Source organism: Ambystoma mexicanum, chromosome 1q (genome assembly GCF_040938575.1).
Source record: "Ambystoma mexicanum isolate Mex_15411 chromosome 1q, UKY_AmexF1_1, whole genome shotgun sequence".
Lineage (NCBI taxonomy): Eukaryota > Metazoa > Chordata > Amphibia > Caudata > Ambystomatidae > Ambystoma > Ambystoma mexicanum.
In genome coordinates this window covers 510,148,904-510,168,900 of record NC_090922.1, presented here as the reverse complement: position 1 = coordinate 510,168,900, position 19,997 = coordinate 510,148,904, and the positions used below count along the sequence as shown (strand labels likewise).

At 46.6% G+C, this 19,997-nt stretch overlaps 1 protein-coding gene across 2 annotated transcripts in view; it reads left to right on the top strand.

Moving 5' to 3' along the window:
* The window catches only part of CADM4 (cell adhesion molecule 4), a 1,490,292-nt gene that overhangs the window by 1,030,509 nt on the left and 439,786 nt on the right, over positions 1–19,997 (top strand). For both annotated transcript variants that reach the window (XM_069640887.1, XM_069640888.1), the window contains exons 3-4: positions 16,296–16,448; positions 16,832–16,966. In XM_069640887.1, the coding sequence (XP_069496988.1) occupies positions 16,296–16,448; positions 16,832–16,966 (288 nt within the window). The remainder of the gene's footprint in view (positions 1–16,295; positions 16,449–16,831; positions 16,967–19,997) is intronic.

Below are 19,997 nucleotides of genomic sequence, written 5' to 3'. Positions count from 1 at the left end.
ACTGCTTAGGGTTTTCATTTCCATGTGTCCTTTTCATTAGATTCCAAAAAACTCTTATGCCCAATGGTATGTAGAATTTTGTTCTTAGTTTTTCTGAATAGCATGTTTCTCATGCAATCTTATTTGATTTTTATACTGGTTCGCAATTCTCCTTTTCTGTGTGTTATACTCCATCCTAGTGAAATTATTGCTTCACATCATCCTTATATAATTTCTAAAATTTCTTTTCATATTTTTGATTATTGGATCAAGTGTTTTTAGCTGATCAGTATGTATTGGTTTTATTTGCCTATGAGTTATTGTTTGGAAATCACTGGTCTGTTTAATTATCCTACTGGTGTAACTTTCTATAGCATGCTCTATCGTAACATCAAGAATGAAGATAGAAGGCATCTGCGATTGTTTAGTCACAAAAACAGAAATTGCCATTACATTCTTATCTGACCATAAGATTGAGTTCCCTGGCAAACTTACCTTAAGTGCCACCATTTTTAGGTTGGTTGGCATACTGGGAAAAATCGCTTCCATGGTCAGTGATAGTGAAGCATGATCCCTGTAATGATTTTTGGAGATGACTCAGAGAACGGATGATAATGTAGTGCAGACACACAAATTAATTGATAGATTTTGATTTGGTGTCAAAATGGGTATAATTGCCTTGAATGTCACTGAAATGCATACCATTTACCATTAATAAATGGCACGAGGAAAAAAGTAATTCCAGATACAACCATTACGATTTCCCATTGGTTGACTCATAAGAGGTCTGGAGCACTTGCTATCCATGTATCATGACATTTCTTATTTAGTAATACCTCTGTACATCTGGCATTAAGGTCTCTTCCGTATAAGACTGATAAGCCTGGATTCTCAGAAGCCCAGATTTCTAGAATTAAGTCTAACACTTGCCTTAGTTTGTTTAATTTATTTTGATTAGATGGTGTGTACACATTGATAATCACCCCATGTCCCATTTAGAGTTAATGCTTGAACATTAACTGCCATACAATTATCACTTCACAGATATTTCTGATAGGCTTCAGATTTTAAATTATTAGAGATGCCAATAGTTGTGGCATCTCCTTTGGGGTGGCCTCTAGGGCCTTTTTTCACTGAACTACCATATGTGGAATAACAGTGGACAATATGTGAGTTTAACAAGCCAACATTCTTGGAAAATGTCATGGGCAAACAGGATGTCTCTAACAGTTAAATTACCCAGTAAATGGGAATGGCCACTAGAGTTGTAGGACAAGATCTGGATATTGTTGGACTCGTGACCAGGGAGATTTTTTTGCAGAAGAGAGCTCTACCGACAACGAGTTCCAGTATGTGGTGTCTTTTATGTTATCCGGGGGAACCGGTTCTGCTTTGGCTACACTTCTCTTACAGGTGGTTTCAGCTGGGGAATTTATTCTCACATTTCTACTTGGTGTGTGAAGAAGATTTCTTCCCTTCAATGCTTTCAAGTTCAAAGCTGGAGACAAGTCAAAGCTCATAGTGTGTACATTCCTAGATTTTCTAATACGCTCTGTGTGGTCAAGGCAGCAGCAACATGGATTTTCATCCTGCGCAAATGTCCAGAATTTAGAAATTCTGTTAAAAGAATGTGAGCAGATTCCTTCATTCTCAGCTTTGGAATCGCCTTGAAAACAGACAGAGCTCTAGCTCTGTTTAGGGGTAGAAACTTCTCCCCAAAAATGTCTTCCATATACCATTGTAGAGTGGCATTTTTTGCTGAGATCTTGTTCAGAATAATGCAGAGCCGCTGTCTCATTTGATTGATTTTTACTTTCGATGTTTGATGTTGACTGCCTTCCAACCATTGTCTTTCGCATATTTTATTTGTAGATTTACAAAGGTTTTCACCCGTGGCCAGTCCGAAGGTCCAGGGATTTAGAGGAAGCTTGGCAGTCAACAAACGTCAAGCTACTCTACTATCCACAGTGTGCTCTGCTTCTCCTATCAGCTTAACTACCTGGTTCTTTTTTTTTAATTGCGGGCCCATATTGTTTTTAAGTTGCCGTATTTTAACATCTGCGTATTCTTGTTTTGTTTATCTTCTTGTTTTTGCCGGTGTTAAATATAAAACCTGCAGAGTTTTGCTGCATATCTGCACACACCCCCAGGCCCTGAGTCGATTGGCTTTCACAAATCACACTTGTTAACTTCTGCCGGATTCAAAGACTTGTGTTGAGATGCTTACATCGCAGTTGGGGCCTGTTTTTTTCTTTCCCTGATATTCTGTTTTGTGGTTTGATAGGGTCTTTGATGTTTGTTCCTTCTTGGTCGCTTTTTTCGCTCGTGTTTCATAATGCGAGAAACACCATCATTGTTATGTGCCGAGTCTTTCGGCGAAACGAAAATCATAGTGGAGCTCAGTATATCTTTGTCGTTTAGTGCCTCCACCAGGTTAGACATTGAGCTTTTCAGGAGAGGTACTGAACAGAGCCAACACTTGGGTCAGAAATGATCAAATGATTTATTTCTTAGTTCACGTTTTATTCCTCCATTTTCCCAAAACCTGCTTACAAACAGCATTTACTAAGTCAAGCAAGTTAACCTATCACTCTTCTTCACCTTTTGGTTGTTTGGAATGTTTTACTAGGGCCTTTGGAACGAGATGTAAAGGCCTCAAGGTAGAAGGGGCAGGTGTTTTAGGGCTCTACGAGGGTTTATCTTCATGTTTATGCAGAAGGTTTAAATCAGGACAATTAGATAAAGTATGAGATTGGATTAACAATATGTCTTTAGCAGGACTATTTAACACTTGATATTGTATTTTAGATGAAGAAAATAGATTATCGGCTTCCATACTATGATTTCTCCTGTTGCCTTCTAAACTTTTTCTCCTTTTTGAAGTCCCTTAACAAGGAAGGGGAGTCAGTATTTTAGAGGAATTCAACCATCCGCACAGGGAGAGAGCGCTCACCTGGACTTTTTTGTGATTTTTTGATAAATTAAAATTAATGATGGGAGACCAACCTCAGAGAAATGAGTGCAGCCATTTCACACCTATTTTATCTGCTTCCTGCACCAAACACATAGTCACCTGTACTCTGGGAAGACACAGCCTACAGGCGCCGTCTTCCTCTGTCATATTCACATGGAATGGGACAGCCCTGGGTACATCAATGCATTCCAAGAAGGGGGAAGGCACACCTTCCTCCAGTCATGAGCAGCCTAATTAAAATATCAAAGGCTCCATGGATCTGAATTACTTTGTTCTCCAATTGGTGGCAGTGCATACTAACGAGAGATAATTGAGGCAAGCCTGCCGAATGGGCTTGGTTTTGCGGAGCGACAACAGGAAGGCAGGACTAGCACCCCTTTGGCGTGCAATGTGTCAACTTGAAGCTAGTTCCCACCCCTCTGTATGAAAGGCAGTAAAATGCATGTCTGGATCCTGCAGAGCTGACCCCTTCCAGAGAGGAGAAGCATGTGTTTTGGGGGAGACAGGAAGTCTGCTCCCAGAACATACTTCAAGGGAAAACCTGCACTTTAATCAAGAGTCACAGAGGGCTCAGTTAACCAGGGAGACACTTTGATCTACAACAGACAGGAAGATGGGTGGGACTTAGGTATATGTTTTCACCCCCTTGTCTGTCCTGTTGCAGAGCACTATGGTCCTGACCTCATTCATAACATGGTGGGTACCCAGGATTGGTTCATTAAGGTAGGCTTAGCCTACATCAATCACTGGGGTCCATTTGGCTTTAAAAGAGGGCTGAATCCCTCACTTAGCAGATAATTTCAAGACTTTGAAAGGAGGAAGAAGGACACATTTGGACCCGAGCTGAAGGTATAGTCTACCTTACATTTCCGCACGTGAAGGAAGGCCAGTAGTCCAAGAGGGAAGCAAGATCCCTCCCCTAAACATTTCCAAGGGAACAGAGAGAGATACCGGACCCGTCCAGCACCTCCAGAACCGGTACTCAGCCAGTACACAGCGTGCCCTGCTAGGTTCTGACAGCAAGCTTCTCAGGTGGGAAGTACCTCAGAGTCTCTGGACAAAGGACAAGACTTGCCTGCTAACACCCTCCTGAGCTTTGTACCATCCGCCTTGAAATGACACAAGCCCTTCGAAGAAGCTAGGAGGAGTGCCACAGAAGCATCATCCAGCATCCATCTTTTATGGACATTTTTGAGACAGTTGAGTCCTTGAACCGCATCCAGCTGCACTGCTGACTGTTGTCCCACCGCAGTCACCAGAGCCGTCCGAGACGCATCGACCAGCATTCCAGATCCGGCAACCAGCACAGAGACATTGATTGTTGGCCCAGAGCAACTGCGACGGACAGCCTGCAGCCTGATACCAGCAGCTGTCTTCCACCACTTACTCTGTCTCATTGGCTTCGAAGCACCCTGGAACCGCCTCGAAGCTGTCAAGCACCAAGAACTTCTTCAGCACCAGGTACATTGTGGTACTGCCGCGCTGGCCCTTCTCTGAAGGCCCCTAGAGACTGACAATTATTAACCAATGATAAAAGGGACTGTCCAGTCAAGGTTGTATAAAAATATCTACTTTATTATTATTCAACAGACAGTTCTAGCACACTACAAGATACAGCCCACCCTGTAAAGGAATGCAGAGGACAGACAGTTTCAAGAAGGTAAAGGGATGCACTCTGGATGCTGACAGGAGCGTAGTCGGTAAAGTAATTGATCGCAATAGTTCAAGGATACTTGGTTTCAGCACAAAGATATCAATGGGTTGAAAAATATCACTAGTGGCCTTTGGAGAAGGATCAGGAGAACAGAACCACAATGTACCTTGTGCTTGTAGAAGTTCTTGGTGCTCAACAGGGTCGAGTCGGTTTCAAGACTGGAGACAGCTGTGGGTATCAGGCGGCAAGCAGTTCGGCAAGCGGGGCTAGACAGACGGCTGCAGGCTGGCCTACACAGCAGCTCAGGGTCAGGAATCATTGTCGCAGTGCTGGTTGGCGGGTCTGAAGCACTGGTCGAGGCATCTCGGACGACATTAGTGACTGTGGCATGACAACATTCAGCGGTGTAGTAGGTTTCAGCTCAAGGGTCTCAACTGGCTCTAAAATGTCCTTTAAGGCAGGACTGTGCTTGATGCTTGTTGATGCACAACTCTTAGCTTCTTCACTGGGCTTTTACTCCCAATCTCGTTCTCCACCTTTTTCTTCGGCATCTCGTTTCCTGTCCCACTTTACTCTGTGTGTCTCTTATGCCGTCTAACTGCAGGTCTCCTCTTAAAGTAAAAGACATCTTGCATCCAGTCACTTTTTTAAATGATGGTACACTTGTTCAAAAGTAGTGGCAACCATCCACTAGACCATCCTTGCATCATACACTCTCTGCTATGGTGCGTATAAGGGTATCCAGTTGAAATGTCGAAAAAAAAAATTTGAATGCAAAAATGTCAAAAACAAAATGCAGAAAACAAAAATGTGAATGTGTTTTTTTTATTTATATGTTTTTTTGGGGTTTAGCTAATAAAAATACATTGTAAATAAAAAAAAAACGGGAGTTTGGGGGGATCCCCCATTAAAAAGGAAAAAAAAGAAGAAAAAAAAATCAATTTTTTCGGCATTTTTTTCGACACTATTGTTTCGAAAATGTGTCATTCGACATATTAACTATAAACCGTGTATAAGCCTTGGAAGTAGCAGTGGGCATTGGGTTGTCTACATTACTACTCACACCTAGCATTTGTTTTGCGTGCATGTTACTGCTGTGCTGCAAAAGAGAAAGTATCTACCGCTGTCCTTTACGTGGGTTCACCCCATTGGTCCAGGTACACATACATGTAGATCTCCAGAGATCGTTGTGCAATTCGCATGCACATGTCCTGGGTGGGGCATTCCTGCCCATCATCCTTAGCAGCTGATTGATCGAGTACCTTTTACTCAGGTCATAGTTATGATGCAATGCAGATTTCATGTAAGAGCTGAAACTTTGGTTCAGCCTTCGGCAACACACGCTAGAAGACACATATTCAAGTCTGATGACATCATATTTCTCCCTTAGTTTACAGGGAACATTGCGCTAGGCCCAGGTGTATACCAGTGCCGACCCACCCTGTGGAGAACCTTCTAGCTTTGACACCCTTGACCCAGTGGACGAAATGTATGACAATAAGTCATGGGACTATGTTCCCTGCTCCCCACAAATCCTGTCGCCATGCCCCACTCCCACGCGCAACACAAGCCCCCAGACAAATGTACCTACTGTTTAAAGCAACATTCAGTGCAGTGCACTGAAGTGCAAGTTGCAACTGCTTCCTACACTTTTATTTTCAAACGAAACCATTCCAGAACAGTTTCTTTTTAAAATAAAAGTATAATAACAGTAAAACTTTTTTAAAAAAAGCAGAGGGGCACTGCTCTTGCCCACTTCGACCACTGCCTTGACCACTCATGCCTGACACATCGACTTAAGGTGGCAAGGCTGTCTGGAAAAGCTGCCAACTGGATTACCTCCTTCTTGGCAACTAGGAATCCTAGAGTGAGAGTGGACTCCCTTTGTCTTTCTTGCGATTTGAAGCCCCTCATGATCTCCTCGGAGGGCTCGGGGCTAACTTTCCACGTTATGGAGACAATACGCAGATTGTCTTCAAGCGTAAAGAAACTCAGGACGTCAATTAATCATGCATTCCGAATGTATTGAGCTAAGTTGGACAGATGGGTGAGGGATAATTGGCTGGGGATGAACCAAGACAAGACAGAAATAATTATCTGGGCCTCTCCATATGCTCTACCCAAAGCCACCGAGACTTATGCCTGTTTCCATCTCAGAATTTCAGATACCAATTTAGATCGGTGGATTTGGTCTTTGATTCAACTTTAACATAAACATTAAATTATTATTTAATGTTATTAAAACAACTTGGAACTCTCCTGTCTAATCATTGCTGTGCAGTTGGGGCCTAGTCCCTTGTAGGAGCTAAAATAGACTACTGTGTACCCTTTAGCCAGGTATCTCTACAAGCCCTTCACTGGCTGCAATCTATCATGAACTCAGCTGACCGCACAATGACCTGCACCCCTAGAATTGAACAGATCTCTCCAGTTTGTATGGCTTCCAGTGAAGTCTGGTTCACTTTAAAGCGGTTGCTTCGCACACATACATCTTAGGGCACGAAACAAGTTTTTTCGGGGTCATGGCGCCAAAATACTGGAATGCTCTCCTGGAGCAATTTAGAGAAATTGAAGATGTTTTGGCCATGCAGAAGAAGACTAACACTCTCCCTTTTTAATCTTCTAGTTTTTAGGTATGTACCTTCTCGAAAGCTTCAACTCTCCCATCGTTTCCTTAGTTTGGTTTCTGGCGTCCTAGGGAAGTGCATTGACGATAGCTGGTCGCCTGTGCTATATGAGCACAACCTGGACATAGAAATTGCTTCAAGTGTGACAGGGCCGTGGCCACTTCCTAGCCTTGGATAGGTTGGACATTGAGATCGCTCACGTTCCCGAGAGTTTTCAGAACTCCAGAGCCCTCTATGATACTCTTCAAGAAAAAAGCAATCCTCGAAGCCAAAGTGGCCAAGTGTTTACCTGCATGAGCGGATCCGTTTCCGCACAGCCACAGAGTGATGACATAGACCGGGTTAGGTGACGGAAGTGGTGTCAACACCTAAGAATGTGCACCCCTTCCTTGGAATAGCTGAACGCACCACTTTGTGGTTTGAGCATAATCGCAGCCTGCACTGGCGCTCTGTAACTTCTGCGAAGACTCTTCACCTCTACGTCCTGCAACCCTCCCCCGAGGCCACAGGACCTTCACAGTTTCCAGCCGGTGGCCCACACCCACTCAAAACGTAGAGTTCCAGGGTTTCTGCACCAAAGCAATCCAAAGGTAGTCGCTGCCATGGGCATCATTCAGCCCCTTGCCATGTTTCTGCCTCTGGAGAAGTCTGTTCTACACATCTTCTCCACCTCTGCCAGCAGTCTGATGTCATTAGGAATGGCAGCCTCTACTGGATCTACCTCATGGGCCTTCTAGGGGACCTCCAGCCATCTCAATCAACACCTGTAACACCACCTGCTGGAGAGATTTCAGATCCAGTGTTTCTTCTGAACCTCAAGGTAATTTTGGCCAATCTCTAGGGGCAGCCAAGACTGCTTGTGGCCGGACCTTTGATCCTTGCATCACACTAAATGCAAGGATGAGGAGGCTTGGCAGATGTTCTGTCTTTTTCTAACCTCTGTTACAGTTGGTTGGGATCTACTGAATTCCATTCTGTTGTGACGTTAGCCAATGCTTAAAACAGTTTTTGAGTTGCTATCCTTAATTAAGTTATTTCAGATTCAATTGTAGAGTTAGGTATCTTTTACATGTTTTGCACCATCATTATTTGGGGTACCTTTCACCTCCTGATGCATTTGGCTACTGTATTGTGGGTAGTGTAGACATGAATAGCAATGCCCCTCCTCTTGGGGTCCTTGCATGAAACGCGATCTAGTGGGCACAAGAAATGGGCACACTCCTGATCCCTATGAGGGTGCGTCCTGCCCTCCCTTAGACAAAGACCCTGCGGTGCAGGTAGACCCCACGTTCATTATCTGGCTTCATAGCAGGTTCCTGGCTGATGATTCTGCTTGGCTATTGGGTACATCCTCACCAATGGGCATGTTGCAAACACAACAAAGTGCACAAACCTCATTCTTACGAAACCTACAAAAACGAGGTTCATTCACTGAAAACGAGGATAAGCACATACAATACCACATGGCATTGGAAGACAGTCACTACGCTCACCAACTGGAACATTGCACAAGAAAGTTCACGTCTTAGACAAGGAACAAGATAATACTAGGAGTGTGGGGAGTCCTAACCAGGTGACATTGGACAAGATGGTCCCCTTGATTAAGGGAATGCCCCTGTTCCCCATACGCCCACCCCAGTTTCCCAGGCTGATGGATGTATACAGAGAGTGCGTACCAGGCTTTACAAAGAGTTGAACAGTGGGTGGACCTCGTACCACAGGTTCTCACCGTAGCAGCCTCACATTTCCCGGAAGCTAAAATATGGACAGAAAGTAGCAACCGGAGCATCCTTTGATACCCAATTTATGGCCCTTCAGATGTTTTTGCCTACAACTCCCATGATCCCCCACCATTGACTATGCTGGCTAGGGCTGTTGGGAGCTGTAAGGTCAAACTTCTGAAGGGCATCATGTTTCCCTCCAAGGTCCTTGCTCATACCCACGGTTTTGCAATATCAAGGTTCAGACAGAGCTCAGCACACTTCCGTTTTCACCAACTAAAGTCCATAGCAGGAGTTCTTTGGTAAATCTTTATTTATTTATTTGTTTATTTGTTTGTTTATTTATTTATTTATTTATATAGCGCTCCTAACCCAAAGGTTTAGGTGCAAGTTTACAGGTTAACATTGACATGCAAATATTTCTGTTGGACTTTCAATGCGGAGGTTATTAATAGAACCCTTGGTAGTCCATGCAACCAGCTTCATTTGCCACAAGTATAGTCAAGGTGTTGAAGACATGGGCTCCGCCCTGTTTGGATCTGACTACAGCATCCGCTCTCAGAATGGCCTGGTCTCATCAAGGTTACGCTAACCTAATTTACCTACAAAAACCCCACCTCTCAGCAGTTGGGGCCATTCATTCATCCTCTCATACACCCGACTGACTCCATCTGAGGCTAGGATTCAGCTGCACTCCCCTGAGAAGGCGATAAAAAAATCCTTAAAAAACAAGAGCGGCGATGAGGAGCCGGCTGGGGAAATGGCGCTGGTGATGGAGTCGTTGCGAACACTTTATCTAAAGTATTATTACTGTAATTCATGCAGGGTTCTAATTTGAACGGAGCAGCAGCTGCAACTCGGCCTCAATAACAGTAATTTAACCGCAGTTTCATCATCGAAATTTTCTTTTGACGGTGGGAATTATAGGCGCCTCTCTTCTGCATCCTCCCCAGCAGGCAACACAGCATCACGTGGCGTGTGAGCACGCAGACCTGGCAGAGGATGGAGCTCATGGCGGGAACGCTGAATGGAGGAGTGAGTGAGCTCCCCGCGCATGTGAGGCCTACTGGAGTCTGTGTTGATAGGCATCGTGCTGGGGTACAAGGCCACGCATGGCCTTGGGTGCGGTGGGGGGCCTACTATGTGCAGAGGAGGAGGAGGAGGAGGAGGAAAGGGGCCTCTCGCGCGGAGGTCCAATACCTGTTCTGTCTGCTTCTGTAAAAATACCAGTTTCACTCCTGTGTTTTCTCTGCCTGCGTAGGACCATTGAAATGGAGCAAAGCTCTCTACTCCGCTACCATGCGTAACACACTGCTTGGGCCTTGCTTAGGCTTCAGAATGGCATGGCGCAGTCCAGGCACCCCCCTCAATGGAGATCAAGTCCTTGGCCCGATAAAGGAATGGGATTCCCGCAAAAGGCTTGAGTAAGTCTGGATCCTTGCACACCCTGTTCCGGAGCAGGATGACTGAGAATGAACAACAGTGCCCAAAAGAAGTGAAGGCGTGTAGCGGCCAGAATGTGCATCCATCGTTGGCCCTGGATAGGATGATATGATAGGATGTGGCATTTATAACGCGCCTGTACACAAGTGCTTCTAGGCGCGACAAGACAAGGAGGGGGAAACAAAGGGAGGACAAAACAACGTTCTTACCAGGCCTTGTGTCTTTCAGATCGCGCAAGTGCAGGTGAAGGTATGAATTTTGGAACCTGATCCAGTAAAAGGCACCATGATGGCAGTGACCAAAATGCAGGATCTGGGATGCCCTCAGCTGTACCCAGGCACACTTGCGGAGGAGGGTATACACTGGGGTTTTTGAAGAACAGTCGCAACTTTCTGCAGGAAGCCTGCCCTATCGAGACCGGCCCTTGCCAGTGTGGCATGAGCAGGATCTGCTTAGGGAGCGAATGCACTGCGATGGTGCATGCAATGGTACATGCACTCCCCGAATGCTCTAAAGGATGATCTGCCTGCAGATGAAACACTAGCAAGCGAGGTTTATAGAGGACCCGGATCCAATGTGTGCTTTCTTGCAGATGGTTTCTTTTATTTAAAAAAAATGGCCCGCTATATCCTCAAAGCTTGCAAGTAACTAAATAGCACACAACCAGAAACATATTGTGTTACGGCAGCTTTCCTGGTGGTGGTGGTGGGAGTGAAGAAAATAGTACAAAGCGTTGCTATCACGTGGCACACGGGCAGCAAAAAGAGCGCCTTGAGGATACCCTTTAAAATAGGAGTGAGCCTCAGAGAGCGTGGACTGCTTCTCTGGTGGCCGCTTTGCCAAATTGCGTTATCATCCTGAAAAAAAGGATCCTTAAAATGTCAGGATTGCGCATGGACTTCCCAATGCCAGACTCTGCTGGTCGAGGATTACTCCATGCCAGACTCTCCATGCCAGACTCTGCTGGTCGAGGATTACTCCATACCAGACTCTGCTGGTCGTGGATTAATTACTCCATGCCAGACTCTGCTGGTCGAGGATTACTCCATGCCAGACTCTCCATGCCAGACTCTGCTGGTCGAGGATTACTCCAAGCCAGACTCATTACTCCATGCCAGACTCTCCAGGCCAGACTCTGCTGGTCGTGGATTAATTACTCCATGCCAGACTCTGCTGGTCGAGGATTACTCCATGCCAGACTCTCCATGCCAGACTCTCCATGCCAGACTCTGCTGGTCGAGGGTTACTCCAAGCCAGACTCATTACTCCATGCCAGACTCTCCAGGCCAGACTCTGCTGGTCGTGGATTACTGCATGCCAGACTCTGCTGCTCGTGGATTAATTACTCCATGCCAGACTCTGCTGGTCGTGGATTTCTCCATACCAGACTCTGCTGGTCGTGGATTAATTACTCCATGCCAGACTCTGCTGGTCGAGGATTACTCCATGCCAGACTCTCCATGCCAGACTCTCCATGCAGACTCTGCTGGTCGAGGATTACTCCAAGCCAGACTCATTACTCCATGCCAGACTCTCCAGGCCAGACTCTGCTGGTCGTGGATTACTGCATGCCAGACCCTGCTGCTCGTGGATTAATTACTCCATGCCAGACTCTGCTGGTCGTGGATTACTCCATACCAGACTCTGCTGGTCGTGGATTAATTACTCCATGCCAGACTCTGCTGGTCGAGGATTACTCCATGCCAGACTCTCCATGCCAGACTCTCCATGCCAGACTCTGCTGGTCGAGGATTACTCCAAGCCAGACTCATTACTCCATGCCAGACTCTCCAGGCCAGACTCTGCTGGTCGTGGATTACTGCATGCCAGACTCTGCTGCTCGTGGATTAATTACTCCATGCCAGACTCTGCTGGTCGTGGATTACTCCATACCAGACTCTGCTGGTCGTGGATTAATTACTCCATGCCAGACTCTGCTGGTCGAGGATTACTCCATGCCAGACTCTCCATGCCAGACTCTGCTGGTCGAGGATTACTCCAAGCCAGACTCATTACTCCATGCCAGACTCTCCAGGCCAGACTCTGCTGGTCGTGGATTACTCCATACCAGACTCTGCTGGTCGTGGATGAATTACTCCATGCCAGACTCTGCTGGTCGAGGATTACTCCATGCCAGACTCTCCATGCCAGACTCTGCTGGTCGAGGATTACGCCAAGCCAGACTCATTACTCCATGACAGACTCTCCAGGCCAGACTCTGCTGTTCGTGGATTACTGCATGCCAGACTCTGCTGGTCGTGGATTACTGCATGCCAGACTATGCTGGTCGGGGATTACTCCATGCCAGATTCTGCTGGTCGTGGATTACTCCATACCAGACTCTGCTGGTCGTGGATTACTGCATGCCAGACTCTGCTGGTCGTGGATTATTACATGCCAGACTCTGCTGGTCGTGGATTACTGCATGCCAGACTCTGCTGGTCGTGGATTACTGCATGCCAGACTATGCTGGTCGTGGATTACTCCATGCCAGACTCTGCTGGTCGTGGATTACTCCATACCAGACTCTGCTGGTCGTGGATACTGCATGCCAGACTGTGCTGGTCGTGGATTACTGCATGCCAGACTGTGCTGGTCGTGGATTACTGCATGCCAGACTATGCTGGTCGTGGATTACTCCATGCAAGACTCTGCTGGTCGTGGATTACTGCACGCCAGACTCTGCTGGTCGTGGATTACTGCATGCCAGACTCTGCTGGTCGTGGATTACTGCATGCCAGACTATGCTGGTCGTGGATTATTCCATGCCAGATTCTGCTGGTCGTGGATTACTGCATGCCAGACTCTGCTGGTCGTGGATTACTGCATGCCAGACTATGCTGGTCGTGGATTACTCCATGCCAGACTCTGCTGGTCGTGGATTACTCCATACCAGACTCTGCTGGTCGTGGATACTGCATGCCAGACTGTGCTGGTCGTGGATTACTGCATGCCAGACTATGCTGGTCGTGGATTACTCCATGCCAGACTCTGCTGGTCGTGGATTACTCCATACCAGACTCTGCTGGTCGTGGATTACTGCATGCCAGACTCTGCTGGTCGTGGATTATTACATGCCAGACTCTGCTGGTCGTGGATTACTGCATGCCAGACTATGCTGGTCGTGGATTACTCCATGCCAGACTCTGCTGGTCGTGGATTACTACACGCCAGACTCTGCTGGTGGTGGATTACTGCATGCCAGATTCTGCTGGTCGTGGATTACTCCATGCCAGACTCTGAGGAGCGTGGTGCTCCACCACATCACAGAAGCGTGCTGGCAACAAGCGTGGATGCTCTGTGAGCGATCTTTCAAGTTGTGTTATTTATTTTTAAAGGAAACACCACATGCTTAGTCACATTTTATAGAAGAGAACGTGGGGCAAGGGTCCAGTGGGACGGATGAAAAGTAAAGTGCCCACCTTTTCAAATCCTGCTTCCTCTCTCTGGCAAAACTGTTAGTTTCTAAGGTAGGTGTCACAGGAGAGCGAAGCTCGATGAAATCTTCCAAGAGGAGGTGACAGGCAGAGGCGGCATTTGGGATGCCTACAAGCAGCAATACACCCCCCTGTGACTAGAAATGGGCCCCTATAGTTCCAATGGTTTGGCTTTTCTGTCTATTATCAATCACTGTTTATTTCCTCGCCACGGCTTCGGGTTTTCATTCAAAATGGGTAAAGTCACACAAAACCACGCCCTGAGCAGTGATCACCAGTGATGTGACTTCCTGTACTGTTAATAAGCAGCCCGGCATTGCCACTTCTACTACCGCTGTGAGTGTGGTAACCACTGGTAATAGCGCAAAATCATACGTTCCTTTATTATTTAAAGGCCATACCTCCAGCTTTAGGATACACAGCTGGGGATAGCCAGGAAAAACCTCATTCATTCCCAATAAGGAAGTATATCCATGTCTGTTACATGGGAAGGACATTTACCTACACCGACTATACACACCATATAAATATGCCATCACACGTGCCACCACAGGTTCACAAAATGTATTTTTTGTATAAAAATGAAAAACACTAAAGTAGCCGTAGGTTAGGCAAGAGTTTGATTGACCATCAGACCTAACAGCCATCTGCAGCACTATGACGTGGCGGAAATGAAGAGCCGCACAGCACTTTCAGGCAATTATGAATGCAGGCCGGACATATCCCCTTGGTGGAAAAGCATAACCACCATTATTGACGGTACAGATTTGAGGGAAAACATTAAAGAAGGCCTGACTAGGACTCGCTCTAAACCTGAACTGTTCAGAATGGGAATCCAAACCAATTGGTGATTTAAGCACCAGGTGTCCAGATGGACTGAATGCCAATGAAGAGCTTCATCTGTTTCTGTAAATGGAACTGTTGGCATTGGTATCCTTTATTTATATAGCGCCTATACACAGGCAAGCGTTTCAAAGCGCTGAAGGAGGGTGGGAAACATGGGAGGCGGGGGGGGGGGGGACAGTCGCTCAGAGCCCTTGTGAAACGTTCTGGGAATAGGCAACCTTGTCCTTTACATCGTTGAACATCTTATAGCAGAATGGTTTCTGCTGGAAGAGGAGAGGTTATGGAAGCACAGAAATGATCTCTTGAGAATGAAATGAGTACAATCACAAAGTTAATTGTGACATTCAGCGTTCCTACTCCGACCGGGGGGGGGGGGGGGGGTAGTGGCGCTGAACTATACCGGATCACTCTTTGGCAGAGGGAATGAACATGAAAAGACATCGATTGTAATTGAACGATTGAATAACAAGGTTTAATAATACACACACTGGTGTGAGGTTTTTATTACATGTAATCTGGTTAGCAGTACTCAATATCAGAAAGGGAGGGTGCTGAGAGTTAACATTTAGCAACCTCCTGTTTGGGAATACTAGAGGTTTTTCTGTCACAACTTGTCAAAGATGGCAGATTACGATAAAAAGCGGGGACGAGGAATGTTTTTTGTCACCTTATGACCACATCTTGATCTCGGCTAGGGCATCCAGACAAAATGTAAACACAATAACTGTGGAATGTTAGCTGTGCTTTGAAATTGGGTACCGAGTGTATTCCCTGGTGTTCTGATTGTATATGTCACTGCCGCCTTAGTGATACTGCGCTTCCACCAGCCTGTACTGTATGCTATGCTCCTCGGCAAGTTCCATGTGGCATGGACATTTAGGGTATCTGGGTTAAACTGGGTTTTGCCAGTCCAATGGGTGATGCCCGTGCAGAGTATCAGGAAAATGAGGAATTGCTTGTCTATTTTAGTTATGTCTGAGAGGCAGTGTGTCATGACTGCCACACCACATTTGTGCATGGCAGCCTTTGTTACCCTCTGCCCAGGTAATGGCACATACGCTTTCGAGCTACTTGCAGGACCCAGAGAAAAGAGGGCGACAGTGAATCTGATAGCTTAGCAGGGTTGAGTGGGATCTGGTCAGTGCATGCAGTTGAGGAGGTGCTACGCATGGAAGTGTTGAGCATGCTGGTGTGAATGCAGGATTGGGCATGGTGGTGCTATGGGGTGTAGCATGGTGTTCGCCCAGGAGTTCCATAGGATTTGTGAAGGGAGCATTGGAGTAGAAATTGAGCATGGTAGCTGCCAAGTGTTAGGCCTAGTATATGGTATGGGTTGGGCATGATGTTTGGCACGGTTTTACAAGGTGTTTGGTAAGGGTTTGAGCATTGTGTAGGTTAGGGCTGATTGAGGTATTCAGGGTTTGACCATGATGGCATGGGCAAGGGCCTGAGCATGACGTTTATGTTGCCAAACGCTTGAGTATACTGTGGCCAACTGGTGATGGCAAGGCATATAGTACGATGTTGGCCAGGTTGTGAGTATTGCGGTGTTGGCGAGCGGTTGGAGAATGGTTCAGAAATAACTTCACCTTCCCCTTTTCCTCTTCCCCCTAGCTCTGAAGGATGAACGGTTCCAGCTGGTGGAGTTCAACCAGAAGCACGTGAAGATTATTCTGTCCAACGTGAAGCTTGAAGATGAGGGAGGGTACTTCTGCCAGCTTTACGCAGAAGACACGCACCACCAGATTGCCACGCTTACTGTGCTGGGTGAGGCCATCTGATCGATTTGTATCTCTGCATACCGTGCCACCTTCTGTCCTCATTAACCCATTCACCTAAGCCCGCAATCACTTGCTGCTCTCTCCAACTTTGAGACCAAACTCTCTCCTCAATAGCTACTCGCTCTCTGCCTTTGCTCACTACATCTCTTACTCTCAACTTTCTTCCGCTCTTCTCTAACTATGCACCTTCACACCTCCCTACCACAGAGCCGCTGTATCTCGCCTGGCTTACTTTGTCCATTCACACCCTCACCTGCACACCCTCACCTCTCGCATACTCTCACTTGCACAGCTCTTTTAATCCGAGTGGCCTCACTTACTCCTGAATACTCAGCCTCCATTACCCTGACCTTTGCCCTTCCCTTGCAGTGCCACCTGAGAACCCTGCCGTGGAGGTGAAGGAGCAGGCTGTTGAAGGAGGTGAAGTGGAGCTCACTTGCATTGCCCATAGGACCAGACCTGCCGCCACCTTGCGCTGGTACCGTGACAGACGGGAGCTTAGAGGTGAGTGTGAGCTTTTGTCCCTTGTCTGAGTAAGTTGGTCCTCATTCCAACAGCCTCCAGGCCAAGAGACAGTGTCTGCGTCATGGCGATGTACTTTATGGACGAACACATTTAGGGCCTGATTCACAGAACATTTTCCTATGGGATTGCGCCAGATGCTACCGGTGAATATGGTTTCAAGGCCAGAGAGCATCTTTTTTCATGGAGGACACAGTGCACATGTCGATTCCCCTAACGTTGGTCTGCTGTTGGGTACAGCCTTTCTTTGCATTGCCATGGCCGGCCTGTAGTAACAGGAAGCTTGTGCTAATTAAGCTGTAATATCATGTTTAGTTGGCTGTTCTGGACATTAACTTCCTGTTCCACAATGTTATGGCTTTTAATTCCAGGGATGCTAATTGCTGCTTTCTTTGGGGTGAAACACTGGCTGTGGCATGCATATGACCAGTTTTAGCTTACAAAAACTACAACTAAGATGGCTGCCACTGAAATGGAGGACAGTTCACCATGAGGAGCCTTTCTTCCATTTCCCTGTCCGCCATGGAAAGCGTCTCAGAATCTAATGGTCCGAAGCATGCAGGAACAAGGAACGTAAAGTATGTATTTCAGTTGTCAGGCAGGAGGGGGAGACAGAGAGAGGAGTGGGGTCTCATTGGGGGAAAGCTTCAGGCAAGGGGACTGAGTAGCCATTAAGGCTGCGCAGAACATGGGTATTTACCAGTAGATAATGCCTACGATCTAAGGAATACAATTTGCTGCCTGGCCAATTCCGGGTGCTAATTCTTCTTTCATCAATACAAGTAGTCATTCAGTATTTGCCCATGTAAACTTTACAAATAACCCAAATATTACAAACACCCCAGCCTTGCCTCCTCTATCCTACATTAATCACATGTTTGAGATCAGTCCTTAATTTGTAAAAAATAGTTAATATGTTCTAGCATACCTGTGACGCATATCGAAGTGGGCAGCTTCCCGCTTATATTGCCACCATCCATGCCTGAACCCCACAGTGGCAACATATTTAGGGTTATAGCTGCAGTTTGCAGTGGCTCATTGGGGCGGTTCTATGTGATTTGGTGGAGTTTTTTCATCGAATTTGAATTTGTCGATTTTCTTTTTCTTTTATTCAATTTGGCCGCAAATAAATGATGGTGAGATTCGCCGCAGCCTCCCCGTCTACCCCCTATATTTATTATCACGATTACCCGCCCACATGTATTTGCAGCCAAATTCAGCCAAAATAATTTGACAAACTCGAATTTGACGAATTCTACTGCAACCAAACTTCCCATTCCCCAATGGGGCTGATGGATGCTCTGACTCTGGCGGATATGCGATTTGCAAACAACAATCGACATGCGATAGAATAACATGCCACACTGGTTATGCCTTGGCATGATACACATGTTTAAGTACTTGTTTAATCACATAATCATTGCTAAGATTCTGCTATGATTCTATAGGTGGGATGTGCAATGTATTGCCTGCCTACAGGGGCGTTGCTAGGGGGGGCTAAGGGGGCTATAGCCCCTGATCTTTTGGTTGTAGCCCCGGATAGAATCTCAGGAGCTACAGCCATGAGACTAGCTAGCCCCCAGTCCCAACAGTTCTGACATCAGCTTAGCCCCGGGTCTTATCCAGACCTAGCAACTCCCCTGCCTGCCTAGCCACCGAAAGAAAAACAAAAGTGCTTTCTTACGACGGGAGATTCATGGCCAAACACGGGCAGAATCATGGATGGGTGAACTTCCTGTCAAGCACTGCAGGAAGGTCGGCTTGTGCGGGTTGGCACTCCGGACAGGCACTCTTTGGCATACATGCTGCATTTCCGTGGAATTACCCTTGTGTTGGTGCTGCTGCCTGTTCTCTTGTTGTCAACCCACCCTGCCGTGGCACTGCTGCTGGTTATTACAGCATTGGAGCGTCACCAATGTCATGCAGGCTGACTGGAGCAGTGAGCGGGCATGGCCAGCCTGTGTGCCCAGCATTGCCCCCTTACAATGCATTGTAATTCAAGAAAATGGATGACTAGCACTGCCCAACAGAATGGGTTATCGGGTTCAGACCCCGGTGCAGAGGCATGTGGATAGTGTGCAATGTCGTTGCTTCTTGTGTGAATACTGTTGACTGACAGTTCAAAAAATAAGGTTACCAAAACCCCACGTCATAATCAAATGGATCCTGAGACACTAAGTGCCAGGACTGCTTCCTGGCAAGCACCCCCAGCAGCACTGTTTCAGTCCCATTTTCCACAGCACAGATCAGACACCTGGATAACATTTGCTATCCTCTCCAAGTGTGTGGAAAGCCCTGAGATCGGCATTTTTCTTTAGTAGAAAAAGAGGACAGACTAACGCCTGAGTCTGCTTAGCGTAGAACGCAAAAGCAGCAAATGTGGGAGGGACGAGAGTCTGTGTCTGCTGTCCCGACTCAGAATCTAACAGCAAAATGGAGACTGTACTTCTTACTACTCGTGCCCCACTCGCATCACCTAAAAAGAAGGAACAGTGCTTTCCAAGCCCGCTGGGAGCCTGTGCGGCTCGATGCCTGCCGGCTCGACAAGGTGCAGAGATGGATACGTCAATTCGTCGCCAACGGACACATCAGACATCCACCAGCACCTGCGCATTTCCCCTCATTCAATGAGCCCCTCTTGTCCTCACCCCCCACTATTCTCTCTGCTATTCACCATCAAAGGCACCGCTGCAGTCACCCCTTTGTTTTGCAGGCCCTTTGTTCTCTAATCGTCCGTAATTGACACACTTATGCCTTATGCACCCGGGGCTCTGTTCATATCTCATCCAACTCCCATCTCACCTCTTCTTTCTTATTTATACGTTTGTAATCGTATAATTCTCACTTGACATTCTACTGAGGAAAGACTTCTGAAGAAAAAAAAGAGAGGCACAATTTTCCTGAGATTTATGGTCAATTATTTATTTTTTTCCAATGTCGCGCGGTTTCACTTCCTCGCGGACAAGTTCTATTTATATTCATTTAACTGGGACTCTTTCTATTCTTTACATTT